Source organism: Galeopterus variegatus, unplaced genomic scaffold, assembly GCF_000696425.1.
Source record: "Galeopterus variegatus unplaced genomic scaffold, G_variegatus-3.0.2 Scaffold310, whole genome shotgun sequence".
Lineage (NCBI taxonomy): Eukaryota > Metazoa > Chordata > Mammalia > Dermoptera > Cynocephalidae > Galeopterus > Galeopterus variegatus.
In genome coordinates this window covers 210,646-231,822 of record NW_007726421.1, presented here as the reverse complement: position 1 = coordinate 231,822, position 21,177 = coordinate 210,646, and the positions used below count along the sequence as shown (strand labels likewise).

Sequence of the window (21,177 nt, the reverse complement as noted above, 5' to 3'; positions counted from 1 at the left end):
GTTGCCGGTCCCGGGCCGGTACGGGGGGGACCCTGGGGGTTTCGATCCGTTGCCGGACCCGGAAAAAAAAAAAAAAAAAAAAAAAAAAAAAAATGATACCACCTACTTTGTGATTTCCAAACAAAATAAGTTAGAAAATATTACACTGTCAAAATAAAAGAGTTTCTCTTTTCACTTGTTCACCATCTGCTCTGCTTTTATTCTTTGGGGCATAATACACAAGGATGAAGTTTAGCCTAATGTGTTTTGCACTGACATTAAAAATGTTGAGCCTTCATCCCAGTATCATAGTCCTTTTATTGTGACAAACCAAATGCTAATCATGCTCTAACATTAAACAACTTTCTGAAAATACATGGATCTTAAGAGTTTAGGTTACAACTGTAAAAGTTGCTTCATTCAAATGTGGTCAGCTCTCTGGAAGCACTGGCATTGGAGCCAAAAGAAATTATGCATCTCAGCTCACACGTGAAAGAATGATTAAGATTACTGTTACTGAGAGGTCCTGCAATGGTTGTTTATCAGCCGTCTTGTTAATTTAAGAAGTGTCCTTTCCTTGCCTTCTTTCACTGTAGTCACAGAATTAGGAATAGTTTTATGTTTTAGTCATTTAGCTAGAGAATGTATGTTTTACTATAATTAAACAATCAAAATGCTTTTGTTACAGTTTTTGGAGACTTTAATTCATCTTTAGTGTAATTTACTCATCATAACTCAGCTTGCTTCATTGTCTTTGTGAAGTTATTGAATTGGCATTTTCATGGAATCACTTCTGATTCATGTGTTTAAACTTTGACCCCCATATACCAGAACTCTGTGCTACTCTTCTGATCACTCATAAGATGAATGCAGTGTTGTTTCTTAGAGGTTTGCTTTACTGGATTGGAATATATACACTAAATAAAGAATGCTGCTTCTCCAAAGCTAAGGGACATATTCACTGCTTACAGTTGTCTTCCCTCCCCACAGTTCGTTCATGTTCAGTTTGTTTATTTGGATGTTTAGGGTTGCAGAGTTACAAGTGCTACATTGTAGCTGGTTTTTGAAAACAATTCAAAATATTTATTAACTTCTTTGGTTTGACTGTTTTCTTAGGGGAGAATGAAGGGTGGGAAAAGGGGGCAAGAAAACTAAAATGAAAACTGTTCAGCTGAAGTTTTATAAAAATCTGACTTGAGTGTTTTTCTCTTCATTTGCTGCACTTATCTGAACAGTGTGACACCATCGCCACAACAGGCTCGGGTCTGTCCTCCCCGTATGTTACCTGAAGATGGAGCTAATCTTTCCTCTGCTCGTGGCATTTTGTCGCTTATCCAGTCTTCTACTCGTAGGGCTTACCAGCAGATCTTGGATGTGCTGGATGAAAATCGCAGGTGATTAGCCATCAGTGACTCTTGACAGCTTTGTTATATATTTTTTGGCTCCTTATTTAGTGGAATGTGGTGTCTTTTATGTTTGTACTTTCTAGTCTCTTTCTAAGATGCAGTGGTCTGAAACAGCTTGCTTTGCTTTGCTTTCCTTTCATTTGAAATTATTGTCCAAAATTCACATTTCACAACATTGCATTAGCTTTCCTTCAGTTAGAGAGAGTGGTTAGTTACTAACTATACACAGGAATTGTAATGATTTTTTCCAAAGGTTTTACTGACCTATTCTAAGTACTTGATTCCATTTGGGGATATGCTGAGAGATACTGTTTGATTGAGTGTGGGATGTTGGACTGCAGCATACTAGTTTTCTTCAGTAAGTCTTTTGATTTAATCATTTATGATACTAATATGACTGGATTAACACAGAAGATCTGAGAAGGTGATGTCAGTGTAACTACCAGGATGTTTTGTTCTCTTTTCCTCTTAGCTATGGAATTCTAGGCTTGTATTGGAAATCCCATGTGCTACTATCTTTTTGACAATGCTGATATTTTTCAGTACAACTTATCTCACTTTGAAATGTCTCCAAGTAAAATTATTGGTAGTATACTTATACTTGTTTATACAAATAATTTTTTTGCACTTATTTCAAATACTTTTTGTTCTTGTTTTATTACTACATAGTGTAATAAAAGGTTGAAATTCAGGGAGCTTTTTTGGCATAGTGTGGGAAAGGTACAGTCAGTTTTATTTCAACTCTGAACACTTATTAGTGGTTTCTGAGAGTCAGTGTTTGAATTTTCATTATCATTTTATTAGACTGTTACTTTTTACGTTTTGCAGAATTCCCAGTAAATTAAGCTGGCCCTTCCCTTAAACCTTATTTCTTACCTTAGGAACTGATATGTCTTCTGGCTTGCTCTGAATAAACTTTTTCTTGTTGAGTGCTTTTAATCTTCACACAGGCCCCAGGTGTTGCACTTTTCATGCTGCCACCAGTGTTGAAACCATGGTCTTTCTAAGCCTCCCCAGGGTCAATGTAATGATATGCATTTGGACCCAAGGACTTGAAGCTGTACTAAAAAGAACTTAAAGAGAATGCTCATGGCATTGGTGGGGGGCAGGGGTGGAGCAGGAGGGGTTATATATACATGTGTATTTATGTGTGTGTGTGTGTGTGTGTGTGTGTGTGTGTGTGTGTGTATATATATATGTTTTTTATTTGCTTGTTTTCCCCCGAGGGTTTAAAGTCCTTTTTATGTTCTTTGAAGCTTCACAGTCCACCCTGGGATGTTTGGAAGCTTTAAGAGCAGTTAGGTTCAGAAGAAAAAGCATGGATTCAGGGGGTCAGTCAGATTCAGTCTTGATCCACCCACTCAATAGCTACCTGATGGCCTTGAACAAACTGCCTTGATTCTCTGGGCCTTGTTTTCCTCATCTGTGTAAAAAGGGGGGAGAGGGAGGGATAATACCTAGCTTTTTTTCTGGATTCTTGTGAAGAATCTCCTCCCCGCCCTCACTTTTATTTAAGATATGGGGATAATGGCCTTAAATTATTTATTTAGTGTGGTAGGAATTCCTTCAAAATGTATTGGATATAGAGTATCTGGCACTTAAAAACTAATATTTACAAAGGCCTGTTTTCTTCTCCCTCCTTAAAACAGATTTATTCTGTGCCAGGTATCCTCCTCTTTACCTTCTTAATTATACCAGTTTCTTAGAAGAGGCCGATTATTGGGTCAGATTATTATTTGATGTAATATTTGATATTACGTCAAATCGATCATAGTGAAAATACCTGAAAGCGATATTTCTAAATCCTGTGTAGATTAAATAATAGCTAGATGACAAAGTCCCAGTACATTCAAATTATTTGTTCCACCCCTCCCCAGCAACATATAGGCAGTTCAGTGATACAGAACTTACAAAAATGAGGGTTTTTTTCCTCTATGGTGAAAAAAATTTTGCCTCAAGTTCAGGCATACAAAATCAGAAATCTTACTAATGTAAACTTTACTTTGTAGTCTTCTGTTATGAAAAACTTTTTTGAAGTCAAATTTTTTTTTTACATTGTAATAATTGGTAACTTTTAAAATCCCTTTTCTGGGAAGGAAATTTTCTTACTTAAATAACATTTTTTAAATTCATAAAGGAGTTAATAATACTTTACTCCTTGATGTATGCCATTACTTGTTACCTTTGAGCCTGGAGGGTTATTAAAAGAGTTTCTTTAGGTTGTATTCAAATCTCTTATGATCTAAATGTTGAGCAAGTTTTTATCAGAATTTTAAGTGCCAAATCAGTTTTTATTTCTATAATGAGAAATATCTAACATGACTTTTCAGACATAAAAAATAGGAATGTGAAATTTGGATAATGTTACTTGCATGATTAGAAAATAATATGGCTTATGAAATTTTAGGTGCTTTTATGTTCCTTGCTCTGTACATTATATTTTCCTTTACTTTATTACTCTTTGCTGTTATGCTAATCCAATATGTGGTCTTTCGTCTTATGCCATTGCAGTAGGTGTAATTAATTTAAGGGAGAACTATTACGCAGAAAGACAAAAAGCTTTCTGTCTGGTTTATCGTTATAAAATGATGGAGATTCACAGTTGCTTGACATAAGAACTATTGTTAGTTTATACTTCAAGGGGCACTGTCAAAAGATTTATGTACTACATTTTGTTTTTCTTACAAGAACTTAGATGATCTAAAACAAACTCAACATGAAAGCCAAGTTAAATCCTAGGTACAATTTAGAAAGTTTATTTACACAGGTCAGTTCTGTACATTTGGAAAATTGATAGATTTAAAATTTACCAAAATACCTGGGACAAGCATCAGGTGTGTTCTTTACTCAGTGGCAGCGGGATTTAAAATGCTGTTACGATTTGATCATCTGCTGGTTAGGAAATGCCCATCTCTTCCTACATCTGTTAGATCTATATATCTCATTTTCCAATGTAAAATATTAATTTTTTAAAAAGAAACTTAGTTTCTGTGCAAGAACATTATTTAAGTATTGATAGATGAGTCATACTTAAGTTTTATTTTTAGGAGGAGCTTGATTATTTTTATAGTTTTTCCTTACCTGAGTGTACTAGCTTTGAGAGAATAGAATAGGAAACGAATGTTTGGATAATTTATATTTTTGGCAAGAATCCTTATAAATACATAACTTGGAAGACTTAGAAATTCAAAGTTTCAGTTGATGCAATGTTTGTTATTTGTAATTTTGCTTTCTTAAAAAATGTGTGATTCCTGGTCCCGCAATCAAACTGTTTATTTATTGCAGCAGTTAACATTTTTATATCAAAAAAACACATATTCTTTTAAGTCAGACGATATAATACTCAAAAATGTCAATGTACAAGTTAATACTGGAACTTGATAGCCTTGGATTACCTTCCCTTTTGCTACTCTAATTGCAAAACATACTGTTGAAAAGATTTCTTTTATGTACTAAATCATACTTATGGTAGAAAGTGGTACTTGAATGAAGTTTCTAACTTTGTCAAATACCTGTCTGATTTATTTTATATTATATGTGTCAATTGCCAGTGTGAGAAGACAAAATGAAATACGTTGTGAAAGGTAACTGTATTATTTTCTGGCTCTGCATTATAAAAGGGAAATCTCTGTGGTGGAATATGTCGAATATGGCAGATTTATTTGAACGTATCAGTATGCGTTTTAAAAAAGATTTCAGGAAGCACACAGCAGTGGCTTCATTTAGTTAACCATTCCCATGTTAGTGTAATTTAAGATTGTAGTTAGGTAACAGTTTCCTAATACCACAGAGTAAATATGTTAGTAGGATGGGATGAGTTTAAACCCTTTCTCAAACATATGTGATTTCTCAGTGTTCCTTAGCCCCCCAAATAAAAGTCAAACATGACTTCCCCAAAAGTTTCTGAATCTTCTATCCTCTAGGCTCCAGAAATTTCTTCAAACACAGGTAGCACCTTTAGGACACGTAGAAGCTAAATATTAAAACTCTGTATATTAAAACTGTGTATATTGGCTTGTCAGAAAATAGTGACTTGTACTGTAGTTAAAATTCTACAACTGTGTCAATTTACAGGAAAAAAATCAGTGCATTTGGTTTTAAACATTTGCTGTAATTACATATAGCCTTGATACAAATATTTAGGCAAACCTGATCAGATACTTAGAGAATAAGACATGCAAAATAGGATTTAATAATTTCTAAAATCCTCATATGGACATATTGGTTATTATTTGGGCGAGAATTGGCCAGTGTACACATAGAGCTTTTGTTTTTCGATTTTAAAACATAAAATTTATTAGAAAGGATACTGCTTATCTAGGTAGAAAAATTGCATGTACTGAATTTGAGAATGAGTGAAAATCCCCACAAAGTTTTCCAGTGCACCTTAATCTTCATGTTGAGCAGCCCTGTGTGTCACTCCTGGTTGTCTCAAGATCAGACTCACTTACATATTTGATTGCACTTCCTGTAATGCACTATAGCCTGTCCCCTGATGTTTCAGCTCCAGAACTGACACTTGTATTTCTGCTCTGGAGAGCTGAGGGTTTCAATGAGACACTGCTACATTGATACATCAGGCACTAATCAGAATTAATAAGGTGGGAGGGAAGGAATTGTGGGAAATGGGAGTTTCTTGAAATTTATAGTTTTTGAGATAGAGCTGTTGCTATCGGATGAGCAACCATGATCATGCAGGTGCTACTAACTGGTTCTTGACATGCTTTAAAAGTTGCTAGTGATTTTTTTTCCAACTAGAAAAGAGGAATTACACTTTTTAAACAGAATTGTTCTCTGTCTTGAATTCCATAAAGTATAAGCACCAAAAAGAGTTATTTTATATGTTGGTGCTATTTTGTCACATCCATATAGATTCCCCTTGTTTCTTTAATCAATTGTAGACTGTTAAATTTATGAGAATCATGAAATGCAAGACATATGAAACAAAGACTTTAAAGTATTTGAGAGATATTATATTGTATCATAACATACAATATAATCCTATTTGACATTTATTTGTCTTGTTTTTGCTTTTATTTTATTACTTCTCTGTTTCCTGACTCTGTCTTGTGCCTTCTCCCGCAAAAACCTGCCTTAGACCTGTGTTGCGTGGTGGGTCTGCTGCCGCCACTTCTAATCCTCATCATGACGTCAGGTAAATTTTGAGTCTTTATAATTACCAGGGTAAATGGTTGACGGAATTTGTGTTTTGCGGGACGTAATGCATGTAGTAGCCATGCCTCTATGTTATAGCTGGAGCTTCTACAGCTTTTCTTGATGAGTACATCCTGCTCTTCTCTAAGAACAATGAGTCCGATTAGTCATGACATTTGACCACTAGAGTATGAGGGAAAACGTTTAATAATTATGATATGGTATGATGTGACATCTGAGACATTTTATTTAGATACCGTTTTAATAGCTTATGGGAGAACATGCTAAAACACAGAAAAAATAATCTTAAATCATGTATTTTGTACATTGTTTTAATTGTTGCCTAGGTTCTCTGTCCAGCATTTCTTTTTTAGTTGTTAGTTATCTGTAACGTCACTTTCAGTGTGTAGATAAACCTGTCTGTAAGGCATCATCTTAAATTGGGAGAAATCAGCATTGACAACAGGACTGTTCAGGAAATTGAACATTTAGAAAGAGAATTTAGTTTTAAGTGTTTTTATCATCTGTTGATTTAAACCTTCCTCTGTTATTTTCGCCCTTTCCACACTTTCAGAATCACTTAGCCTGAGTAATGATCTCTCCCTGTCACGCAGGTAGAATGGCACATGCGAACACTTAAGGTTCTCAAAAGTGTCAAAATCCCCATTTAGTTTTCCCATCTTCTGGAAAAACAAAAGTGAAAGTGGTTGGTATTCACAAGTGCTTATTGCTGTAATTTTTTCAGAGCCAAATTTGTTTATTTAAGCAGAAATATATTATCAGTAGCAGTAAATTTAAGCCTGGCAGCATTATTTCTATGATGAAAACAAACTGCCACTTATCATTTAAGCAAGAGAAAAGGGAAAACGTGAGTTTTTCATTAACACTGAATTCGTGATGGAGAAATTTAAAAGGGTGCCATTGGTGGTCCCTGACCACTCTGATGACTCGTTTCTTTTTAGAATCTTAATTCAATTCGTTGTAGTTTTCTCTTGTATTTTTCTGTTAAGTTTGTGATCCTTTTATCTTTCTGCGAAAGCATTTTCAGCCAATAGTCTGACGTAGCATTTCTTATAGACTTTTTAGTTCTGGTAAATACAGGTTTTGGTTTAAAACACATTGTAAAGTAATATTTGTTTTTGTTTTAAATTGAATTATATAGGTAAAGTCTTTTTGCTATATCCTTATTTCTTTGCAAGTTAAAGTTTCCTTTACAGTTTTCTAAAACCCTAGTTAAATTTAAGATGTAAATTTTGAGTAATCTCTATTATCTACATTTCATTGTCTGTGTTCAGTCCACGTCCCTTTACCTGTGAGGCAATTGCTTCTAATGTTTGATTTTTCCCTCCCAGTCATTTATTTCATATGCGACCTCAGGAAAATAGAGTTTTATGCTGAGGATGAAATGTAGCAAAGAACAATCTTCAACCCTTATTTTTTCCACTAATCATTTAATAATTGTGTTTTAATGTTCAAAAGAATAATTAACTCAGATGTTTGTAAACCGATAGTTCTAGCATATGCTAAGAAGTTCACTTCTCTAACTTTCCAGTATTCCGGGATATTTACTCTGTTCCCATGAAGAAAGGGACAGTTAATGGGAAAGCAAGTTACTTTAGCTGTAAAAGGAACATTTAGAGATAGTTGTAGATTATAGTCAGTATATACCATCTTTTATTTAAATTCTGTTTTACATACTATGTTAAAGTGTTTTTGGATTATTTTCAACAACATTTGGAACACAAGGATTTTCTGAATGGACTTGTCTTTAACATGTCTGGATGAAAAATATAATTCCACTTCATATCCTTTTGTGTGGTAATGTGCTTTTTGTAATGGGGACTTGCTGGGAATATTATATGCCAACTCTGTAGTTTACATAGGAGTAACTTTTAATTAAATTATATCCTGCTCATTCAGAAAAGTTACTATGTCATTTTACTGAAATAACCATATACGATATAAAATAGATATGCATGTGAAATGAATTATATATAAATTATATCTCAATAGAGCTGTTAAATTTTAAATTGTGGAAGTCTAAGTAAAGGGAAGAAGTGGCATTTGTGTGTATTTGTTTTTCAGAAATTTATTGTCATTCATTTAAAAATCAGTGTCCTTTCAGAAGTAACTGCATTTGAACAAAAAGTACTTTTTAATGTGCTTTCCCTGGATTTTGTCTTAGTGGTCTTCTTGTGTTATTGTTTTATACACTATTATTATGGAATAATTCTGGATCTAAATGTAGTAGCAAGACGTATTCAGGAGGTTTTATTATTGCTTCTATGGGAGAACACAATAGAGAGTAAGTGATTGGAAATAAGAGTAGAAATGGCAAGAGAAGAGGCGGTGAGAAGAGGAGGAGAAATAAAAAATGATTGATTTTTTTTTTTTTTCAATTAGACTTAGTCTGCTTTGCGTTCTCTGCCAATGAGTGTCTGCCTTTGGAACTGTATATGGACATAAGTTTGTGTAAGAATTGTAGGTTAATATCCTAGAGCAGTAGCTCTCAAACCTTTTCAGCCAGGGATTCTTTTTAGCATTGCTAGTCCCTCTGGCTTGAAAATTTTCTGCTTGTATCTTGAGGTAGGGTTTCTTCTCATCTCTCAAAGTTTCAGTACATTTTCCCAGTATTGTAGATATTTGTCATCTTAAGCTTTTTTCTTTCCTTTGTTAGTAATTCAGGTGGTAAAAATATTTCAGTAATTCATATTGTTCAATACCAGTCGTTTGAATGTTTCTTAGAGCATTATACAACACATGCATCACATGGTTTGCCAGCTACTCTTATTTCTATTTTAATATTAACCTATTTTTTATTTCTTTTCTGCTAGGTATGGCATTTCAAATATAGATGCAGCAATTGAAGGAACATCAGATGACATGACTGTTGTAGATGCAGCTTCATTAAGACGACAGGTAGTTAATGTACCAAATAAGATATAATCCCAAGTTATAGTCATATAATATTTTAAAGTGATAATTCCCAACACTTTATCATGTTTTTCTCCAGTGGAACCCATGAATTGACATTTTATCTATGAAACTATTTAGTAAAACATAATCGGTTTACCCATTTTGATTAAAGTTATATAAAGCCACCATTTACATGTTTTGATCAGCATAAAACAGTATTACCAAGATGGATTGATGTAATTCTGGCCAATAACAAAAAATCTTGACATTTTAGCAAACCAGTACAGACAAATTGCTTGTTCAAGGCATTTGAAATGTGGAATAATCACTTTGGGGACTTCTGCTACTTTGTTTAATTAGCTCTGTTTTGGAAGCCAGTGCTTTCAGTTTGCACAGTGTCTTTATATACACATGTCTTGTACTCTGTAATAAATCCTATCTTGGAACTGCAGTTACATATGCCTAGTTTTAATATGTACCCCTACAACCTCTAGAATCAAACAAACGTACACACGTGTGGGGATGGCATATTTGCTGTCCTCATTGTGTCTATACCAAATAGATGTAGAGGGAAATTGGATGAAATGAAGTATTTTTAAGTAGAGATCAATAGGGGAGCATGAGGTTAGGCAAGGCAGTTGTTCAGCCCAGGGTTATTTGCAGTGAGGACCAACAGCCAAGGATGGTGCTGTCAACCAGCAACATTTCTAGCAGCCTTTCAGAGCTGAGGGGTCTGGGCAGCATGTCATGGGGCCCACTACTATAGGTTGTTTTATAGGACCCTCGCGGTGACTCACAGAGGTGAACAGAGAAGGTAGTTATAACAGGTTAAAGATGAACAGCTGAGGCTGAATGACAAGAAGCTTATAGAAGAGGCACAGAAAGGGACAGGAGTCCCTTATTCTTTCTGCTGTGGTAAGCCTACCTAAATGTATACTTAGTCTTTTCTACCAGAATAGCAATATGGTAAAACAGTAGAAAAGGCTAGCAATATTCTGGTAGAGAAGAATAGAAATATTTTGGTAGAAAAGTTTCTGACGCAATGGTTTCTTCATCTCACAATCTGGTAAAGTAAGGAAGGAAATATACTCTAACTTAGAAATTTGGAGAAAGGAATGGGGGATGGGTATTTGAGTGAATTGGAAGTGTCATGAGTAACATTTTTTCTATATGTAGTTGTATTAGTTTATTTTGCTCCAAATGAAGCTTCCCATGTTTGTAATAATTTTTTTGACAAGTTGTTATACTGCTTTATAAGAACCTGATTGCTCTATGTATTAAACCTTCTATTTTGTATTTTTGTTTGTTTGTTTTTCACTTAGATAATCAAACTAAATAGGCGTCTACAGCTTCTAGAAGAGGAGAACAAAGAACGTGCTAAAAGAGAAATGGTCATGTATTCAATTACTGTAGCATTCTGGCTGCTTAATAGCTGGCTCTGGTTTCGCCGCTAGAGGTAACCTCAGCTCTCAAAAATACTGGCTCAACAGCTGGAAATATAAAAGATTTGAAAACTTCTTTGTTTCTGTCTTTGCATTGTATGCCATTTTATAGTCCATGCCCTAAAAATGTATTTCTTCCAGAAAGTAGGGGGGAAGGACCTATGTTTGTAGAAGTAAAAGTACTTTCTGTCACTCAGCTGTATTCACTTTTAACCAGTTCTGCAGTAACACCTACTTAAAATTCTCTTTGCATGTTTTGTAAATAGGCTCTAGTTTGTTTTCTAAAAAGAATTGATTTTTTGCCTCATCGGTCTGCACAACTAATTCTCTGAATGAGAGAGAGAGTGCATAGAGAATGGATTTAGAAAAGTATCTCTAAAAGAAAAACAATATTTTGTCCTGTTTCTCAAACAGTTAGATTAAGCAGTTTTGTTAATAGACATTTTTGCATCTGCATTTCAACATTAACACTTTTGAAGTCATGGTCTGGTGCCAGATTTAAGAAAATCAAGCCACCTAATATTTTATGATCACCTTCATTAAGCACCTGTACAGATTAAATTAAAATAATTCCTAACATTTCAGCAGCTTATCTAATATGTGTGCAATATGTGCGTTCTTATTTTCATTTTAGTTTTGCAGACGGTTTTCTATAAAGTACGTTTTTACTGAATCCATGTGTGAATAATTTCAAAAACTACAGAATAAGGTACCAGTGTAGTGTATTTAATAAACTGTCAACTAAAGCAATATTTGTCTTTGGAAAGATTTTATTTCCTCATACTGCTCTGTGAGCTAAATTCTGTATTATGTTACCGTATGTGAGTCTTCTCATCTCAGGAGCAAGTAACGCAGTCGACCGAGCAGGTAGCAAGAGCCTACTTTGCTTTCTTTCAGATCTTCACCCTGGTAGGAGTGGGCGTTGGTTGCGTTGTAGGTGGTTTTCTATTTGCAGTATCAGATTAAAATACCTTGAGTTGTGTATGCTTTTTCCATTGTGGTACTTACTTGCTATTGTACTAACTCGTGAGAATTAAACATACCAATGAAACCAAGTCCTGGGCACCTTCAGTTCTCAAAATTTTCATTTTCCCTTTTTTGGTTTAGAAACAGGTAGAAATCAGTGAGGTGCGATATTCTCCACACATCTTAGTGTCTTTCTACCAAGGCAGTGAAGTTTAGGAAAGGCAATTGAGGGAAATTCCTTAGATATAGGTAGATTGGATGTTTCTGTTCTTGCTTCTCCATCATTCCTCCAAAAAAAATATTAGGAGGAAGATTCTTCTCTGTACTTAGGTTTATCATGAGTTTGATGACAATGTTTTTTTTGTGTGTCTGTGGAAGTGTTCTGACTTTTGGTAATATCCTAATGGTGCAATTATATTAATTCTAGCTTCATACACAAGGGTGCTTCCAAAAGTTCATGGATTCATATTACCTTTTAATTCTATTTTTCCATGTACTTTCTGTAGTACTTTGTGAAGTATATACCACAAGGTTGTTTCTGTGAGCAATCCTCCCAGTCGAAACCACAAAAACAAAATTATGGATAAAAGTATCACCTCTTTTGCTAAACAGGCATGAAAAGGATTCCACAAAGGCCAAAAATGAAATAAAAGTAGGAATTTGGGGAGATAAGTGCAAAAGCTCTCATTCTCCCTTATGATTTTTACCAAACACCGGAATGGTTGTGCAAAGGGCAGAGGATGAATGAAGCTGGGAGCCCCCAAAACTACTTCTTCAGTGGAAGGATGAGTGAGAAATCTATTTACTGTGCAAAAGGGGACAACAAAGAAACATGCCTTTCTTGACCTTGTCACGTATCTGGAAGTAGAAGAGCTTGAATATCTTTAACTCCAAAGCCAGGCTCTCTCTGTTACACCAGTCCGCTGCCCCTAAGTTGTTAATCAGTGTAAAGAAGCATTTCAGAGTTGAGAGGAACAAATTCATTCTTGGTTAGGTTAATCAGGAAATACCTCTAAGAGATATTTGAGCTGAACCTTGTAGATATATACGGTTAGCCCTCCTTATCCTCAGGTTCCGCATCCATGGGTTCAACCAACTGGGGATTGAAAACATTCAGGGGGGAGAGATTGTGTCTGCACGGAATATGTGCAGTCGTATTTTTCTTGTCATTATTCCCTAAACAATACAGTGTAACAACTACTTACATAGCATTTATAGTGTATCAGGTGTTATAAGTAATCTAGAGATGATTCAAAGTATACGGGAGGATCTGTATATGTTATATGCAAATACTACCCCATTTTATGTAAGGGACTTCACCATCCATACATTTTGGATCCATTGGAGGTCCTGGAACCAATGATCCGTGGACACCGAGGGATGATTGTATAGGATTTTAACAAGAGAATGAAGAAAAAGATTCTGGATATCCACTTCTAGGAATACTTGTCGGAACATTTGCAGGTCGTTTACATTTCAAGGGATAATTTTGTGAAAGTAGTGTATTTTCAAAAGAGCTTTCCTTCCTTTCCTGCATGAATGTCTGTTTTCCAGTTTCTTAACTGTATCTGACATTGAATTGAATCGTTTTTCTGGGCTTCAAGTTCAGAAATGTTTAATTAGTCATAAGTGTTCTTTTGCTTATAAGGTATTATCATCTCAATAAGTAGAGACTTCTTTGTGCACATACCATACCAACCTAAGAACTAAGCAGTTACAGAAGATATGCCATAGGCCCTGCTCTTAAGGAGTTGACATATTATTGGGGGGGGGCGGGGGGTGTTAAAGCTTTATTAAAGAGTTAGAGAATTATAAAATCAATTTTATTATAGAAAAGGACGAGATATGTGCTAAAGGATGGGGAGATGAGAGTTTTAGACGGCAGATAAGTAAAAAATAAAAGTGTAGATTCCAAAATGAGATTGACTTGGGGTTTGAGAGTGAAAGTGCATTGGGGGGTGGGTACAGGCTCATATGTGTGCAGACATGGATTTGCAAGTTTAGGTACCTCATCAGAGATGGCATGCCCCCAAAAGACACTAACCATAGGTGGCCCATAGGCTTTAGACATTTAATCCATGGCAGCAGTTTCATAAAATAGTGAATGAATAACTTAGCAGCTATTTCAGCTGATTGTGCTACTGCCAACCATCCTTTCTTTTGCCTCCTGAAAAGGGAGACTTAAGTCTCTGTCTCTTCTGACCCTCTTGAGAACTGGAGTCATTTCTCTCCCATTTGCAGGGTGATGAGAACATTTTAAGCACTATATCACTGACCCTTGTATTCTTCACTCAAGTACAGTGAGCTGTCATTTATTTTACCTGCGTTTTAATTTCATGGCTAATAGCAGTTTAACACTCATTTAATAAACCTTGAGTCTCCACTAAAAGCTGGGCACTGAAGATAGCATTTATTGGTTCATTCAACCAAATACTTATGATGGCCCTTCTTTGTATCAGGTACTTTGCTAGGTGCTGATTGTACCAGGAGTGAATAAAAGAAACATGTCTCTGTACCCGTGGAGCTTGTGGTCTTATGGGGAACAGTGAAATTTAAGAAGCAAGCACATATGAAAATGAGATTGCCATTGTGGTAAATGCTGTAAATGCATGCTAAAGGAGAGAGTGAACCCACTTCTCATTAGGTGGTTGGGGACAGCCTCTCAGAAAAAGTGGTAGTTGTGCTGAAATCTGAAGGATAAAGAGGACTCAGCCAGAGAAAAGGCAGGGGTAGGAGGTTGGGGCTGGGTGTGGGGAGAGGAGAGGCCTTGCTAAGGACCTGGAGTTGGGAAGGGCCGAGGACCAAATGGATAAGGACATGGTCCCTGTTCTCTGAAGTTCTGTAGTGACAGTCGAGATAAAAACATGTTACATTGTGACGGGTATGATAATAGTGGCTTGGGTAAGTGCTAACTTAGTTTATTGGAACCATGCACACTGGGAAGACTTCCCCAAGTAGGAGATATTTAAGGTAGGCCTTAAGGATAAATAAGTATGGTAGGGGTATAGGCAGAATGTCCTTATATAGCGAATGGATTCAGAAAAAAAAAGCTTATAAATTTTGGATGTTACTAATCTATCTGGGCAGCTGTGATGTAGATACTGTGAATTATTTGTAGAACATAAAGCCCAGTGAACATTTAAAAAGCAGTTGAAATAAAATGCAGGAATGATAGCATTCAGAAATTGTAGATTTTTAGTTTTGTCTGTTTTACATAATTTTAATATGGTAAATACACTTGTTAACCTATCTTTTAAAGATTGGCATATATAGAAACCAGCTTTTGAAAGACTGATTTTTTTTTGTATTGTCTTTTAATTATTATTATGAAAAATGTAAACATAGGAAAATAGAAGAGTGTAATGAATTACCATGCACCTGTAACAATGCATATTTTTCCATTGCTTCATTTTTTCGGACAAAGTATTTTAAAAACATGACATTTTCCCCCGAACATAGAAATACACATTTCTAAAAAAAAAAAAGTACATTTTCTTAAATAACCATAAAACCACTATCAGACTTACAAAATTAACAATTCATTAATATCATCTAACCCAATTCTTGTACATGTTTCCTCCAATTATCCCTAACAAGGTCCACATAATGCATTTAGTAGAAACACATCTCTTTGTTCTCTTAATCTAGAACAGTTCCCTCAATCCAGCCCACCTTTTTTCTTTTCCTTTGATATTCTCTTGTTGAAAAGAGGCTATTCTGTTTACTGTCCACCTTTTGGAGTTGTCTGTTTCTTCCCCTTGCAAGCTGGGAATTAGATTTAAAGACTTGATTACATTCACGTTATATATTTATCCTCTTTAAAATATAACAAAATACAATGCAATCGTCCCGTACTTTCACTTCCCGATGACTTCTGTTCCTTGTCATCCTCCCTCCCTCCTGCTCCCCTTCTCCCTTTCCATCTCTCTCTCTCCACACAAGAATATAGAGTCAGAAACTTCTAATAGCACAGAAGAACAGAAAAATAAAAAACAAATGGAAAGCGTCTTTCCACTTCTCCCCACAGTCGGCCACTAATGATTTTTCCTTTCCATGTGAAAGCATGTGATGCATTTACAACATGCATTATATGTAAAAGGTAATTTTTTTTTAATCACCTCGAAGATGACTTTAAAAACTTTTTGGATTAAAATGACTGATATAGCTTTCTAAATAACGCTTTATTATTGAACTTCTAAAAGAGTGTATTTTAAATGTAATTCTCAAATAATTCAAACTACTAATACTTCCATTTAACTACACAATTTGACTTCTTCGCTTAGAAACTCCACACAGACAGCCAAGGAAACCAATGAGTATCTGACTGAACCCAAACAGCAGCTCAAGAATTCCAATAAGCAGTAGACCTAAAAATACTGAGAAGTGGATTATCCTATGGGTTTCTTCAGAACTGAAGTTAATGGTGGAGTTATTGAAACCAGTAGGAGATAGACAAGAGTCACTGAAGAACCACTGCAGATCGAAGGATTCTGGATGAATGTGACTGAAAAAAAGAAGTGATACAAATAAGATATTAAGAAATATCACTGACCATCAAAGGAATGTAGCGTTGTGCTCAGAATAAATATAGTCAAACAATGCACTTTTGAAATACAGTGCCTAGAAACTATACGTAAGATCAGGGTTTTGAGCGTGTTTCCATATACGCTAGTAGTTTATAAAACTTTTATTCATTGTGTATCCTGTCATTCAAGAAGCGTTTCTATAGTACACCTACTCTTAGGTTGAACGATATGAAATTGCTGTTTTTCTGTGTCTGAAATGGTCAAACATCCACAGTTTCACTTGGTTCAACCTATTTTTGAAGGCAGTCTTCTACTTGCTAAAGATTTAAGCAAACAAAGGAGCTCAGTTTTTAGTGCAGAACTGCAGTGTTGCTTCTGCTCTTAAACCAGAAGTACGGTTTTTATTCACAAGACATTTTAAATACAAGTGACTTCTGCCTGTTCTAACAGGGCTGTGGAAAATGAGAAACTTTTAGCCCTAACACGTCTGTCTCAAGATGCTTTTTCTTGGGTTTATTACGCAGTAAGACAGTGTTCTTAGGGAGTTTGTGTTTCTGAATACCAACAACTGACATCCGACCTAGGAAAATACTACTGTTTTCAGCACGTTATTAAGTCTACTTTGTGAAATTTGCAGCAAGCATAGTGTCACTCTATTGTAACTGTTTACTAGATTAGCCCATCTCCCCAACTAGACTGGGAATGCCGAGTGCTGTTACCTGCAGAGCTGAGCCTGGTGCCTGGTACATGGTGAACTGCTGCCATTCCCAGAGGACTGAATGTGTTTAGCATCTGTGGTTGAAATCTCTAATCTTAAAATCTATTAGTAAGGGAAATTTCTTTGGGTTTTCATTCACCACAATTATGCAAAGTTTGAGAGTCTTTTTTAGTGTAACAAGGTAAGGGGAAAAGGAGGGAAACATTTTTTTTTCATTTAACTACAAAAATAGATTCTAGTTATTTTCCAAACTGAGTAGCCTATGCAGATAGCTAATGAATTAGATTTTTCATTTCTTCCAGTTTTTACAAATTGTGACTAGATTCAGGCACAGGACCATCTTAAAAGACTGAAACGAGCCATTTATAGTAACTCTTCGGTATTATTTATTACGTGACTTAAATTTTGATTCATTCCCGTGCGTACAATATTATACTATGTCTGCATGAGTTCATTGGCTGCTTTGTTTCTTTTAGGGCCTACAGGTAAGGGTTTATTTTTTATTTACTGTGTTTTTATTAAATTTTTTAAATTAATAAAGGTAATATATACTCATGGTTTACAGATTTCATTAGTTCCGAAGTGTAGAAAGTAAATGTTGCCTTCGCTCTCCCAGGGTGTCCCCCATTACCGTTCTCCCAGGATGGAAGTTTAAGTTTCTGGTGTATACTTCCAGAAGTTTTCTGTACACATAGACATACACATATGTAGCCATAGATTTTTAAAATACAAGCATAACCCATCTGAGATCAGCTAGTCCTTTTAGGTAAGATCATATTCAGAGCATCCTGAGTATAGTGATCGCTACGTTTCTAAGTAAGATTGTGCCAATTGGGATTTAATGTGCTAAATCCCTAAGAATCTGTTTGCTCCAGTAGTTGCATCAAAGAAAAACATGGCATTGTTTCAGCACCACACTATTGTAATCTTAACTAACTGCATCTGTGTAAGACACTGAGACAATGAAATCAGGTTACTTACGTTAAGTTTTTCAATGAAAATTCACAAGTGGCTGCACTGTTGCTTTGAGTGTTACAAATGAGAGGACCTTCTGCGAGAGCCTGGATAGATACTAACATGCAATACACAGCACCAATGACTGTGATTATGTTCAAAAGTGATGAAAGAAGCATCTGGAAAATAAAGTAAAGCCATTTGCACACGTTATTACATGTTCTTGGTCTTGTTCAAGCTCATGTGCAGTCTTTTTTTAATCAACTGCTAACGTTCTCCAGTCACCCTACAGTTCTGGATCTTAAGATCACAGTTCGATTAGCCGCGAATTAAAAAAGAAGGCAGAAGGCAAAGTCTCTGCCACTTGATTACACTCACTGAAAGATGGCTGAGCTTGCCACTGTCTCTGAAAAATCTCAACCTTTATATTATTCCTGAGCCTTGTGCATTTCATCTGACCACCGAGATCTGGTTCTTCCTCCCTGTTCTGTGTACTTCCTACTTGAACTTGACTAGATCTTAACCACCCACATTTTAATGTCTGGTCTCTCAGCTCACCAACCTTTAATCTGAATTTTGCCCTGATTCTCTAAGCGACCAGCATCCTGCCATGATCAATCAACACTGTAGTGTTAGACAAGGACTTCCCAACCTCAGCACTACTGACATTTGGGCATTTTGCTGTTGGGCCTTTGTGAGTTAAGCCCAACACCTGCATGAAAAGTGGCTTCGTTATTCTCACCTGGCTGTGTTCTCAAAGGAGAGAGAAAAGTGATCATTGAAAAGATTAATTTTTCTTAAAAGGATATGTGCAGGAAGAAATATATATATATTCTTAATGGAAATAAGATTTCAGAGAAGGTCCTGTTAAGTGTTTTGATATCTTTGCAGGGATTCATTTCTCAAGAATGTTTTGAGTACAATATAGAAGTGATGCAAAGTCAAACTCCAAGTTATTATAGTTCGTAAAGAAAAGTGACTAACTTTTCTAACTATTGTGGATATAAATACCTGTTCTCTAAAACAACATACTCAAATCACCTTGGGTGCTTTTGAAAAATACTGATGCAGAATCTCTGGGGGCCGCCCAGGCATTAGTACTTTTCAGATCTCCCCAGATGATTGTAATGTTCCTATCTGACTGAGAACTATTGCTTTAAAACCTCAAGCTCAGCCAGGCTTATTTACTGTGACTGCTTGTTATTGATCTGACCCTTTCCTTAGAGAATTATGAGAGCTCTCAGTGTTACTTAAATAGCAATGTTTATCGTGTCAATAGTGTAAAGATTGAATTTTGGAGTCTGGTGGATTTGGATAAAAATCCACTTACTAGCTGTGCTACACTGGCAAATTATTTACTTTCTCCAAATATCAGTTTCTTCGTCAATAAAACACAGATCTTACTATTTCTCAAGCGTTTTGAGAGAATTAAATGAGGTAGCATATTTGAAAATGTTCTGAGCAGAGTGACACTTGGGTTAATGAATATTAACTTTTAACTTGGTTACAACTTTATAATAGTAGATAAGTATTAAATGTTTGAAAAAATAACTGGCATCGCCTTTAACTGGACCAGGACAATTATCATTCTGATCCTAGCAAACCAGACTTTCATATGCACGAGAGAACTGAGAATATGCTTTTCCATAAGCGTTTTATGCACTCCAAAATTGATAAGTATTTGAGTATTATGAAATTGTTTATAGCTCTGGCTGTGTGACTAAATCTCCTCTCTTTGAAAACCTTTAGATGGGTGAACTGAAAATTGAGGAAAGGACTGAAGGATAGCTCCCAAACAAAATTTTTATGGAGGGAAAAACCCCTGAGTTTCCATGTTACCATATAATCATCCTAAATAGCATGTTTCTAAGACTGTGGCCCTGCCAGTGGAGTCCTACTGTGATTCAGTAGATGCTGATGACTCAGAGTGGCCTTGCCTAGATGTCAATAACAGTTTATGCACTTCCGCCTCCAAACCGATTGCTCAATACTCACTCCAGTTCTGTCGTTGCAGCAAGCTCTTTTTCTTGCTGCCAAGGACATCATTGTTGCTGGAATGACCTGGGAATTACATTAACAGGAAAGATGAGTATTACACTTATGAGATGAAACAGTAGTACTACTCTCTGACTTCCGCTTACCACCAGTTATAGGGAATCAAGGCTCAAGAGAACAAAAGGAAGTCTGTCAATATCCTGGATCTTGTGACCCTCGTGACTCCAATTTTAACCATAAAGATTAAAAGGTGGGGCGGCGGGCAGGGGTGGTTCAAGACTGCAGTTGTGAAGTCTTCCATCTACATTCTTAGTTTACTCTGAGTCATCTGCAGAGAAACTTGGATTTTGAGTAGATTAGGATGACATGCTTTATTTTATAAGAAATATTTCTGAAAGAATTGGTTGCATTTACTACAATCTCCAGCCTCTTACCCAATTTCCTTTAAATTGCATAAATTAGTCTGGCAAGCCTCCAGAAAGGAAATGAATGGTTTTGTTTGCTGGGCAGTTGGGAAGAGATTCTCTCCCTACCCCCTCCCACTTGTCTAACTTTCTTCTCCCAGAGTCACCATCATCTTGCTAGTTTCCCCAAGCTTAGATCTGAAAATTGTTTTTGGTTCCCATTCTCCTTTCTGCTCCTATATCCATGATATGTAATGATCTCAGTTTACACTGATGTCCAGAAATCTTTTATATATTGCATTCTCTATTAAGGGAAAAACATATTGCTAGGGAAAGCTGTAAGAAATGACACCGTATTCTCGGGACTTAGGTTTCAATTTTTAGTTATATCTAGTCAGCAGCTATCACTAGAAATTCTTACTGGAAGGAGTTTTGTATCATTGAAGGGTGGGAAGTAAATTACTTCCTTCCACTTGAGAAATTTTAGCCATAAGGTTTTTTTGCCATCTCAGTACAGCTGCCCATGACTAGCTCACTCTCTACTTCTGCTCTCATTTTGTAACGTTTTATTGAGCTCTAACTGCATGCCAGGCACTGCTGTTGCTTTACCTGCTGTAGCTCATTCCATCCTTATAACAATTCTGTGAGGTAGGTGCTGTTACTATCCCCACTTTTTTTTTTTTTTTTTTGTTTTTTTTTTAAAAAAATTTTTTTTTT

At 35.8% G+C, this 21,177-nt stretch overlaps 2 protein-coding genes across 13 annotated transcripts in view; one reads left to right on the top strand and one right to left on the bottom strand.

Moving 5' to 3' along the window:
- MFF (mitochondrial fission factor) overlaps window positions 1-16,227 on the top strand; it is a 36,041-nt gene extending 19,814 nt beyond the window's left edge. For 3 of the 12 annotated variants that reach the window (XM_008567323.1, XM_008567322.1, XM_008567319.1), the window contains 5 exons: window positions 1,215-1,373; window positions 4,937-4,969; window positions 6,484-6,540; window positions 9,374-9,458; window positions 10,778-11,879. In XM_008567323.1, coding sequence (XP_008565545.1) covers window positions 1,215-1,373; window positions 4,937-4,969; window positions 6,484-6,540; window positions 9,374-9,458; window positions 10,778-10,909 — 466 coding nt within the window. In that variant the 3' untranslated portion in view covers window positions 10,910-11,879. Of the gene's footprint in view, window positions 1-1,214; window positions 1,374-4,936; window positions 4,970-6,483; window positions 6,541-9,373; window positions 9,459-10,777; window positions 11,880-16,146 lie in introns of those variants that run through there. The other 9 variants (XM_008567326.1, XM_008567321.1, XM_008567324.1 and 6 more) reach the window with 5 other exon arrangements.
- TM4SF20 (transmembrane 4 L six family member 20) overlaps window positions 16,121-21,177 on the bottom strand; it is a 10,660-nt gene continuing 5,603 nt past the window's right edge. The window contains exons 2-4 of the mRNA XM_008567332.1: window positions 20,057-20,122; window positions 18,089-18,240; window positions 16,121-16,367 (exon numbers count right to left, since the gene is read on the bottom strand). Coding sequence (XP_008565554.1) covers window positions 16,121-16,367; window positions 18,089-18,240; window positions 20,057-20,122 — 465 coding nt within the window. The remainder of the gene's footprint in view (window positions 16,368-18,088; window positions 18,241-20,056; window positions 20,123-21,177) is intronic.